Source organism: Lissotriton vulgaris, chromosome 7, assembly GCF_964263255.1.
Source record: "Lissotriton vulgaris chromosome 7, aLisVul1.2, whole genome shotgun sequence".
Classification (NCBI taxonomy): Eukaryota; Metazoa; Chordata; class Amphibia; order Caudata; family Salamandridae; genus Lissotriton; species Lissotriton vulgaris.
The window spans coordinates 673,556,524-673,568,730 of record NC_141695.1 but is presented as its reverse complement, the minus strand read 5'-3'; the positions used below and the strand labels follow the sequence as shown (position 1 = coordinate 673,568,730).

Genomic DNA, 12,207 nt, shown 5'->3' with positions numbered 1-12,207 from the left:
GACCTTGTTATAATTTCAATCATTGAGCGCATTGGGTAACCTGTTGTTCAACACACGATCCATACATTTACCTTTATTTTGATCAAGGACTTGTTTTGTTTTCCTTGTTGTGCTACCCCGTCCCTTTTCTTAGTATTAGGGTACCTCCCTCCTTTTCTTTTTTTTTGACTCGATGTTGTTAATAATAGAAACATCACACAAAGTTCTAGTCATTGAAAGGATGGAAATTGAAGAAGTGGAGTTAAAAGTAAGAGAAAGCACGTCTTTGGAAGAAGCCAAAAAAAAGCTTGAAGAAATCCAGACAGACATCTTTGAATATAGAGAGTGCCTTTTAAACAAAAAGTCTAATAAGACAGGATATTTCCAAATACAATTTGTAACATGTCTACCCATATCTACAAAAAGATTTTTATGATAGACCTAGAGAGGAAAACTATAGTATAAAGATTGGCAACAACCCAGAAGAAATCTCCCAAAAAAGAGGGTTACATTTTTTAACACTTCATACACCAGCTCTGACTCTGAGAATTAGGCACCTCAGGATAACTGGAACAATAAGGATAGGGAAACTGCGCTAGGAACAAGAACAGAGACCTTCTCTTTATTAGAACAGCGCCAAACTAACTATGGCCAGAATTGAGGAAGGGGCAGGGGGAGAGGGGGATTTTATCCCCAGAACCCAACACAAAATCTCTCATATACAAGGAGCCAGAAAACCTGGAATTAGCAGACAAAGCTCTGATAATCAATCTTTCAAGTAGAGTACTCACACAGGAGGAGGTAACTGTTTTGCAAAAAGGGTTAGGATACGCCATTGCCTCCCCTGTGGATAGGTACAACTTAGAAAGAGACTCACATAGTTTCTTTAGAAAAGTAAGACTTAATTGTTTATTTGAAGGAAAGGATAGGACACCAATGAATAAATCTGGCTTAAAACCAAAATCCACATGGACTCCCCCCCCCCATTACATTAAGTGAATAAAGACACAGAAGTGTTTGAAAGCGTAGAGAAAAGTATAGATGATCTAGTGAACAATAAAATCTGGATTGATAACAATCTTACCCCTCAACAACGTATAGCAGTTACCACACTAGAGCAATGTCAGAATCTCACTATAAAACCAGGAGACAAAGGAAGGAGCATTGTGGTGATGGACACTAGTGACTATAACAACAGAATGCTACAACTCCTAAATATCAATTTCCACTATCAGAAATTCAACAGAGGGGAGTGGAATGCCCTTATCCAGAAAGTTAACAACCTATTACTACTCGCTAGGGACGATGACATTATCTGCTCCGATGAATATAACTTTCTTAATAATTCAAACCCCATGATCCCGGCTCCTTATGGGCTACCCAAGGTCCACAAGGACATGGAAAATCCCCCTATGAGACCAACAGTATCAAGTATAGATTCATTAACTGAACCATTAGGTTAATATGTTGATGTCTTTCTCCAACCTTTAGTCTCTCAACAAAAAGCTCATATCAAGGACACTACTGCTATGATTAGTAACATAGAGAATCTTCAATATGATATAGAGACCCAATGGCTGGTGACCCTAGATATCGAAGTTCTCTACACCAACATACCACAGGATGACACAATACAAATGGTCAAAGACCTCCTGGTAATGATGAAGGGGATTTATCTTCTCATGCGACCTTTATTACAGAATGTGAAGAGATTATACTTAAAAACTACATCTTTCTGTTCACTGCAGATTTTTTTAAACAAGTCAAAGAGACCAGCATCGGAGCGACTTGCGCTCCCAGTCTGGCGTACCTATACGTTGCTAGATTTGAGGACAGTCACATTTTCAACATATCGGCTCCTTTCTACGAAAACATCTCGCACTGGTCCCAATATATTGCCGATGTTTTTTTTCCTTTGGAAAGAGAATAGAGAAGTCCTGTTGGAGTTTATCGAATGGCTCAACATGGGCGATGTTAATCTAAAATTTACTTCAACCATTTTACCATTAACAAGCACAGTTGTGATTTCTTGGACATCAAGATAAAAAATTACAATGGCCTCCTACAAGTTGAGTTGTTCACTAAGCCCACAGACCGTAACGCCATGTTACATTACAATAGCAACCATCCTGCCTGTCAAAAGGACAATATTCCATTTGGCCAATTTGTGAGAGTGAGATGGAATTGTACCGACATAAAGGATTTTAACTCACACGCTGACAAACTCACTAAGAAGTTCCTTGACAGGGGTTACCCTAAGAAACAAGTGAGACGAGCCTATAAGAGAGCAAAATACCATAACAGAGATTCTCTTTTTGAAAATAAATCTGCTAACAGGGATTTGCAGAAATTGCCCCTAATATTGTAAATAGGAATTGGCATTTAGTCAACGCACAAAGTAAAGTAAAATTGGAGAAACCGATGTTCTCGTTTAGGTGGAATCGTAACATTAGAAACTGCTTGGTCCACACATATAGGAATGCCAAAGAGAGCAAACAAATGTGTATTTTGAATGCCCGGTTGACCACTGGTACCTTTCCCTGTGGTTCCTGTAGCAATTGCAACAATATAATTAAAGGACCTGCTATCATGTATAATGGTGTGACCCATATATTTAGAAATTTCTCTAACTGCAGAACAAAAAACCTTGCCTATTTAATTATGTGTCCCTGTAACCAGGGCTATATCGGTAAAACATCTAGAGAGATCAGGATTAGGATTAGGATTAATGAACATAAATCCGCCATACGTACCAACAAAAGAACTGCCCCACTGGTGGAGCATTGGACTGAAATGCACCACAAAACTGAAGAGATCAAATGGTGTGTTGTTGAAACAACCCAAATGGGTACCCATGGTGGCAATGAGACGATAAAACGGAAGAAACGCGAACAGTTTTAGATGTCCCGTTTTATTACATTCAGGCATGACTTGAACAGTAAAGACGATTGGGAAAAATGTATCTAAGCACTAGTCTTTATGCTATTTGTTAGCACCTGTTTGCAGATAGTCTCTAATGTAAGAGGAAACATGCTGCCTCTTGCTGAATAGGTGAAAGGTTTGCATGTGTTTGTTTTTTGCTTATGAGACTCCAAGATGGCCTATAAGATTATAGAAATAGTTAATCATAGGGTTTTCATTTATATACGGCATCTTACATGGCTCCATATTGATCATAATACACTTACAATAAACAGACAAAACTTAATATTTATTACATTTCAATGCTTCATCTCACTAGCGGTTTGTTCGCTTAAGTTGATATTCTAAGTTGATATCCTTAGTCCCCACTTTAAGATGGCCGCCGGGTTTCTGTAAATGATGACTGATCTCAAATATGCGGTCTGTTAGTACGTATTAGTTTTCCCGTAACCATATATACGGTTTTATAGTATTTTACCGCAGTGATAGTTTAAAATTGGGTATACGGTCAAAAATAGATCTTATTATTCAACTGGGGAACAGCATACAGCACTAAATTTTAGTTCCCCGACCCACGATTTGGTCACGATAAATGAGGCGTGGCAAAATAGATAGAGATTGGTTCCTATGTAGAAAGGCTCTGGGCATTGGAACGATGTAGATGTGGCACATGGAGTATGTCAGTACGATCCTGAAATGTAATTTGGCAATAATCTTTCAAAATATGTGAGCCGGTATTAAGGAATGGAATCCTGTCCCTTCAGTTGCATGTATGTAAATATGACACAGGGAGAGTGACAGTGGTATGGCATTGACGAGTCTGAAATATATATTTTAGTAAGTTATTTCTAACCTCACAAAATATGTGAGCTTAGATTTAGTAATGAAACCTACCGCTTCAGTTTTTTTTACGGCATATTAAGGTCCTTTGTCTGGCAGCCATACAAACATTAACAACTTGTTGTACTGGCCCATACTGGACAAATGATCTGCTTAAGTAAATCACTTTTCTTTGATGTAACATATTTTATCCTCATTGTTGCATTATCATCAAAGCAACTTCTACAGGTAACCATTAGGTTGATAAATATTAAATGTATTTTAGGTATTAACTCAGTCAGTCTAACACTGAAAAACACTTGTTTTTTCGGTCTAGCATAACAGTGTCAACCATTAAAAAACCGCGAATTCTTTATAAGCATAGCCTAAGTCACGGCTCACTTTTTGCCTTATGAACTGAGTTTTTAAAATGGTGAGCGTTTTTCCTAAATAATTGTCTCCTTCAATGTGAGGATTTGGTTACCATACTGGGGGTCTGATTCAATATCTCTCTTTGAATACCTAAAGGTTCATACATTTTAAATTCCTTATTGAGTAAATCTTCATCGGTGGCTCCAATGAACGCAAACCTTAAAGGATTAGTTACAAATATAAAGGTACACCACCTGAGAAATGTAACCTTAATAGCAATTTTTCCTTAAACATTTAAAAAAAAATGTTTAAACATATACTTTATTCTAACTTTGTTTTTCACCTTAGGTCATCATTTCTAAACCTAAAATATACGGAGGAGAGTTTGTCCCTCTGCATTTTCTAGTGACACAAAAGCCTCGTTATTGCAATTTTCTCTTGCCTTTAATTAGGCAGGTTGTAGTATTTCTCTAAGCCTTTGGATCATGTGTTGTGTAACTAGGTGTGTAGCCGACTCAATCTAGCAGTATTACCTGTATTAGGATATTGTATAGGAGTAGACAAGATGGCAGTTTCATCTATGGGTTCTATTGATGAAATTACTTTTTTTTTTAAATTAAACCATTTTCTATGTTTATGTATGTTAATGAATTGTTTTTTACAACTCACATTGTTTTTTTAGAAAACTCTATCCTGAAGAAGGTGAAGAAGGTGAAGGATTTACATCTCACCAAAACGCTGTGTCAACTGTTGTAGTTTACTCTGTGATGTATATCAACAATATTGAGCTGTTTTTAAACTCACATGTGACTGTTATGATACATTTTTGTATTGTTTCAATTTAAATACATTTGAGGTATTAACATATTAGCGTGTACTTTGTTTTCACGCATTTTCTTGTCTTCTGCCTCAAAATAATACCCATTGCACTCTGACCTTGTTGTAATTTCAATCATTGAGCGCATTGGGTAAACTGTTGTTCAACACATGATCCATAAATTTACGTTTATTTTGATCAGGGACTTTTTTTGTTTTCCTTGTTGTGCTACCACGTCACTTTTCTGAGTATCAGGGTCCCTCCCTCCTTTCTTTATTCCCTTCGTAACAAACACATCACCCGGTGCCAGTCACGACCCTTGTATGTAACGCATTTGTGCACATAACCTACTGCTTTCCAACAACGCACCCTGTCAAAAGGGAGAACTACAATACAGACATGCAGAACCTTGGCACTTAGCTTTTTAACTGACAAGCCGAGTAACAGTAACCTGTGCACATAGGGCCCACCAGGGCAAACCTGTGGCACAATCAATGAGCTACCTCAATGGATGCCACAACCAGTGCTGCAGGCACTGCAGTGCTGCAGGCCCACAAAGGAGCATTTAAGATTCATGCCCTGGGTATATGTCTTACACCTTGACAAAGGACATACAGCTAACTTGAATCAGTCAATCAAGTATACACCAATCACCATTACGTATATGACGAGCACAGCGCTTTGGCACTGAGTGGCAATGTCAAACTCGCTCAAGTCCTATGGCTAGCATCTAGTTAAGAGGAAAACTGGGAAGGGAAAATTCAAAAAGTCAATGGAAAGCACCCTAGTAAGTACAATTTCGAACAAGCAGTAATTACCTTGTCACAAAAACCAAGGAGAGGGTGAAAAGGGCTGGGGGACATCAGAAAAGTACTACCACAAAGTCACTGGCGGGGGAACTGATGGTCAGAAGGGATGTCCAGCTCCATTTTAGGCAGTGCCCAGCGCTTTGATTTCACAGGCTCTCAAACTCTGGGGAGCATGTGAGAAAAGTTGATTTGTTGTTTGAACACTACTTGAGGGTAATTTGGAGAAGGAAGCTGATTAACAAGCCATGGATGTGTTCCACAACCTAGTTGGGGACAATGTACAAGACCTACTTGTGATGATTCCTCCTCACTCCAGAGCAATTAACAAAGGACTGATAAAATACTTAAAGCCAAGTTTGATCTGCAGCACATCATTCACTATCAACAAGTACAATGAAGAAGTATAATGAAGGATGGCTGGAGGAAAACCTCAAGACAGAGAGCTAGTGACAATGGCTGAAAGTGAGAAGAATTGCTTCTGCTGCAACTTATATCCACAAGGGGTAACATGCCCCACAAAATTGGACAAATTGTCAAAACTTCAATAAGGACAACCACCTTGCAAATATGTGCAAAACTGGATGCGCAAGGCTCAAAAATGACCAGAGAGGTAGAAGATTGAGCCTACAGCCAGTCTAGGCTATTGGATGCTCAAATTCATGATTCATCCACTGTGTCCTCCCCAGACCAGGAAGGCGGAGAGCGCCTTTACCTCTTAAGAGAAGCCACAGCTCCACATTGACAACTAGAAAAACTACAATTGATTGGCAAAAAGGAAATCAAGAAGAATGTGTCTATTGTCATATCAGTAGAGACATAGAAGGCAACATCCGTACTGGACAGCTGAGCCACTTGCAACATTATATGCACTCCATGGATACATTTGTTTCAAGCACACTGGGGTCTAATAACACGTATACATTATTTATTAGTAAACTTCTTCATTTTTAATGTTCACAGAGCATTTATGAAGATCACTTCTTAATTTTTCACATTATTGGTGTGTAATCTCTTGACCCGGAGCCTTCTCCATTCTCCTACATTGGCTTTTTAGATGCTGTCTAAAGGACTGTTCAAAGATTAGATATGGGCTACCAAGATCTCATCAATTTGTGTAGCAATGTTTCAAATGAATTTGTTTCTTTAGTTGTTGCTTCTTTATGTGCCTTCTGCCCTCTGCCTCACTAAACATCCACTTCAATGCCGACATTTCTTGACTTTCCAGGAATTGTTGGGACAGCCAGATAGGTCCAAACTGGGTTAGACCTCGTGGGAACCCGGGAACTTTGCAGCCATTCTCAGTAAAGCATGCCCCAGTACTGTTCCTTAAGACAGCGGAACATTCCACCTGTTTAGGAAGGTTAACTAATACCCAGAACAGGCATTTAACTAAGGAAGGGAATTGCTAGTAAGTAAGTTAGTATAGGTATTCATGAATAACACTTGTTTTCCTAAATCAGCATTTAGAACTGCAACTTGAGACTTAACCTGCTATTTACAGAGAAGAAACAAAGGAAAAATTAGTACTTATGCATCACCCAACACAGGATGGCTTATGTGTCACTCAACACAGGACGGGTTTGTAACTCAAATGTGAACTGTGTTTCTAAAGAGGATATCTTCCAATGTAACCATGTAAAATAAATGAGTGTTAGGCATGTCAGTTGCTTTACTATTCGTTTAAGGAGTGACGAAGTTGAACCTGTCCTTGGTTCCTCTATCCTGTACTAAAAAAAGAGAATTCCGAGTCAGCAAAATAATAATAAACACTCAGCAAATATTCCATACTGAGGTGGCCCAAATGTCAATTAGTAAAACCAGTACATGATTTCATATGGACTTCTTTTCAAAATCGCTCCATGTTACTATTTTTCCTCCAAGAATGACACACCGTGACTAGAAACGAAAACAATGACAATTCATGCACCAGCAATATTTAGCAACAGCAAAAGTTACCTTTTCATAATCTTTTCTCTCGTCTTTCTGTTTCTGGTTAATGGCGAACAAATAATTAGGTGGAATTATTAAGCTTCTGAACTCTCCAAAGTCACATTTCTCACTCTTTAGATCATTTTGCATGCAGTCATCATGCACAGTGTGCTGGCACCAAATACACCTATATGGGGGAAAAGATATACTTTGCTCAAATGTCTAATACAGAGGGGACTTTTGACGTTGGTCCTTTCAAAGATTGAGAGAAAGGAAAAGAACATATTCAGAATTAAATACAAAATGAAACTCTGACACTCTGTCATTCTTCAACATTGCACCACTAATTTGCAACGACATAAGCAACACAACAAAAATTTGTATAGAAATGCTTAAACTGAGAACTACCTCATTCACTCTTTAGTAGAGTGGAATGATGATAACAAAAACTACTTTTGAAAACATGGTATTTCAGCAAGTGAAAGTGACTGATAGTTGTGAGTTAGTGTTTCTTATAATATTACAGTGGACATATGCTAGTTTTGATTTTAACTCACATGCACACTGCAGTGGCAGATAAAGAATGGAGGTCAAAGGCTAGCTGTAGTGCATGTGGTCGAAACATGCGAGGTAATTAAACATACAGGCTTATTATACCACAAAGTCAGTGTCGCGATTAATTACTTTAATGTACTGTGAACTGTTTGTGTTTCTTGCTAATTTCATATACATGTCCTAGAGGATAAACTCTGCCCAGAGTTCTGATAAATGCCTTAGATGTGTTATAAGGCAGAAAACATAAAGCCAATTCAATATTAGGAACCAGAAAGCCAACTTACATTAACTGTAGTATGTTTAAAATATAACATTTGGTTAAGGAGCTCAGGAGATTTCTCTCATATTTTTATGGCTGCTTTTCGCTAGCCTAAATAGGCATAGTGTACATCGTTTGACCTTGCCCAGGGCTTGTCTATTGTCAAATACGCTATCTCTCTACACATACAAAATTTGCACCAAGTGGCTACTCTACCCACGTGCCTGATTTTGTCAGTCCCTCAATCAAAAAGTCTTTATTCGGATTTATCAATAAAAACCATAAAAGAGCACACCTCTTTACAATCAATCAATACACAAACAATGTAAAAAGCAGTTTAAAAATCTGTCATCATTCTCACTTTAACAGCTCCAGCTGATAATCCTGACACAGATAAACAAGCTTGCAGATCCAGCTGTAAATGTAAGGGCATTTCTAGCCTGTGTGAAATTCTTCTCTTTTCAACAAGGGGAGTAAAAAGTGCTTGCACAATTACTTATAAACTCGACAAAATGCTATGTTATCTGCAATTGTATAGTGCACAACTCACCCAGGAGGAGATCATGACCCAGAAATTAAATACAATGCAATAATATGTTGTGGAGCGACTGAGTGACATCTACAAGGAGCTTGCAAATAGAAAGGAATAAGATCCACCTTTAGTAATGGCAAGTAAGCAGTGAATCAGGTTTAACCTAAATCCTAAATTAGGTACTAAGATTCAGAGAGTCCATAAAGGACACAAAAGGATGTAATAAACAATGCAGACTATTAGTGAGTCTACCAAGTATCACTGTGCCATCAACATAAAGTTATCCAGGAATAGGATGTTTACCCACAGCAGGCAAATCTTGACCCTCTCTTATAAGAATGTTGTCCAGATGACTTATATACAGCGTAAATAAGAAGGGAGCCGAAATACACCCTTGTCTGAACCCATGCTCTAATTTAAAAACCACAAGTGCATTTGTCAACTGCTCCATACCTCACAATGGCTGTCACGGAGAAACTAAATCAAAATAAAATCCACCACCAAACCAAACATAATAGACCAAAGTTTCTCTCTATTAAACCGGCCAAAGGCTGAGCTGCGGTCCATAATGCCCAAGTGCAGAGAACCCCACTTGGCTATTTTACATTTGTTGATGATAAAATGGCGATTCGAACATTGGTCTAGAGGACCTAACCCTGGCCATAGATCAGATCGGTACTAACTGGCCCATGTAGTCAGCAGATTCAATACAACACACCCAATCACATGGGCTACTGAGTCAATTAAAGTAATAGTTGTGTAAAAGCAAGGGTCATTTTTATTCCATTTCTTAAACACAAGCACTATTACAAATTACTTCTATGACTGCAGAATACAGTGTGCTGCAGCTGCATCAATGGTCACAGTCAGAGGTGATGCCCAGGGGGAAACATCAGAACGAAATAAATCAAGAGCTATCCCATCAGGGCCAAGAACCGTAGTATTGGATGATGAATGAATGGCTTCAGTAACCTCCTCAATTGAAAAAGACTCTGTGGGGGTCACAGTTAAATCTGACAAATCTTTCACTGAAGTGTGATAACTGTAATCATCTGAAAATGGTGGACCTAGATGTCTGGTAAAATAGCACTTGTTACTAGAGGGAGGATGGTTCCGTGCAATAACTAAATAGGACCACTTATATTTTTTATACAAACAAATTATCTAACTGCCATGTTTTTCATTGTTCGAAAGTAAATGTGTATTATATGTCAGGGTCAAATATGTTATGTATATAACTTTGTCAGTAGGTTTGTACATGTTGTTCAGGTAAACATAAGTGTGATCTATGCATGTTCTATGTATATTTGTAATAAGTGTGTTCACAGTGGTGCCCTTTAGGAAGACATGCTTAAAATGCAAAAAACATTTTCCTGCAAAATATAAAAAAAAGTGAAATAAATCACAAGGGCTAATGAATTAAGGGCATTGGTTCGTTTGTTTACTTTTGAACAAAGAAAAACAAGGCAACTAGATACTTTGTTGGTAAAATATGACAACATATAGGAGTATTTTCCTGTTGGGATAAAAAGGGACGATTAACAATCTTTTAAAAAGATGTGCTGTCTGTAAGGGCACATGTTTGAGTTGACAGCTCCCAAGCCTCCTAATGGAAGGTTATTTTTCTTTTTCTCACTACTTACTTATATCTAGTTCTACGAGCATATACCTCTCGTCTGACTCTGGGAGTCCTTTTTAGAGCCAAGTAAAAGAACATGCATGATAAAACCACCTGCATTTGTTTGTCATGCTGGTATTTTCGTCATTAGTTTTCCAATGTTGGGGCAGATCAACTGGAAAGAAACAAGAATCCCTTCCTTTGAGGAGGAATCATCCAAACATACTAGAAAATCAGGGAGCCATCTTGTAAGCAATTGTTGTGAGCCCATCTTAGCATAAAGCCTGGATCAAAAATCATCTCTACTCTTTTATGAAGATTGCCAAATTGAGAGTTAATGTTGCCTCAAGTAGGCGAGATGAAGAATGCATTGTGGTCACTAGAATTGCTCCAGAAAACTTTAAAATCGTTGACCATTTCACAAAGCAGTATTGAGACAAAAATGCATTCAATAATAGATGATAATCCCCACCTAGTAAAAGGCTGAGGTACTAGATTAGAAATATAATTGACACTCAAATTCATAGTAAATGAGAGGTTAAAATCATGTAATAAAGTATAAATAAACTACCCTTGCATAGAGTATTCCAAATGTAAAATACTATTCAAGGCACCAATTGAAAAAGACTATTAAACTGAGAAAAATTACCCTTATATAAAAGAAGGTTAAAATACGGCAGCGCTACCAAACAATATTTTTGGGAAACTGAGCATTACAGGAGTCCTAAAAGATTCCTAGCTATTTTAGATGCAGAAATCACAGGGTAGGATTTAGCCCCTTTAGCCCCCTTTTTCTTCCTCCTTGGAAGTGGCCTTGTCAGGGATAGGTTGATGAACCCTAGATCAACCCCTCTATGTGACCCCTTGCAAACCCGCCTGAGGCAGACAAGGAGTTCTACGTCAAGGGAATACAGCTACATGCTGCCAACCTGCACCTGGGTCTCCCTAAGAGAGACAAGGGAATCCACATACATGCAAACTACACTCCATTAACTTATGTCCAGTTCTAAATATTTCTCAGAGCATCATTTTGAAGGTAATGCCAGCTCTAACTATGTAAATTATGCTTCATGTCCGATTACCATATTCCGGCATGTGTGTTACGATCATTAACAATTGAATCCTTGAAGAAAGGTTATCTAGATTAAAATATGTCTATATTTTTACTGTACCCGGATGGTCTCTGCAAGTCTCTTTCTATTGTTCAACTCTACTCTCTTCCTCAAAACACTAATAATAAAATTTGTAAGGTCAAAAATCCTAATGACTCATGTAAAGTTTGTTGGTTGATTTGGCCACATAATATGAGTCGTTTTATGAAAAAATAGGAACAATAATGCTGTCTGTGGGTTTCTAGGAGCATCTAGAAGAGCCCAAGTTTTAATATTCTTTGTCATGAAGGTTGAGATATGCATAGCTGCCAAGGTTTCAGATTGCTATGTGTGACATTTTTATAATGTCAGTGTAATTATGAGTGATATTCCAACAACTATGAGTGACACTTTCTCCAGAACAAAATCAAGCAATGGAAATGATGGAAACATATAAATTTTAGGAAATGACACCCATTAGAGCAACAATAAACTCTAATAATAT

At 37.9% G+C, this 12,207-nt stretch overlaps 1 protein-coding gene across 1 annotated transcript in view; it reads right to left on the bottom strand.

Annotated features, from left to right (window-relative positions):
- Positions 1-12,207, bottom strand: part of DGKE (diacylglycerol kinase epsilon) — a 161,874-nt gene that overhangs the window by 140,379 nt on the left and 9,288 nt on the right. Inside the window, exon 2 of the mRNA XM_086930872.1 lies at positions 7,675-7,834. Within this exon, the coding sequence (XP_086786998.1) occupies positions 7,675-7,834 (160 nt within the window). The remainder of the gene's footprint in view (positions 1-7,674; positions 7,835-12,207) is intronic.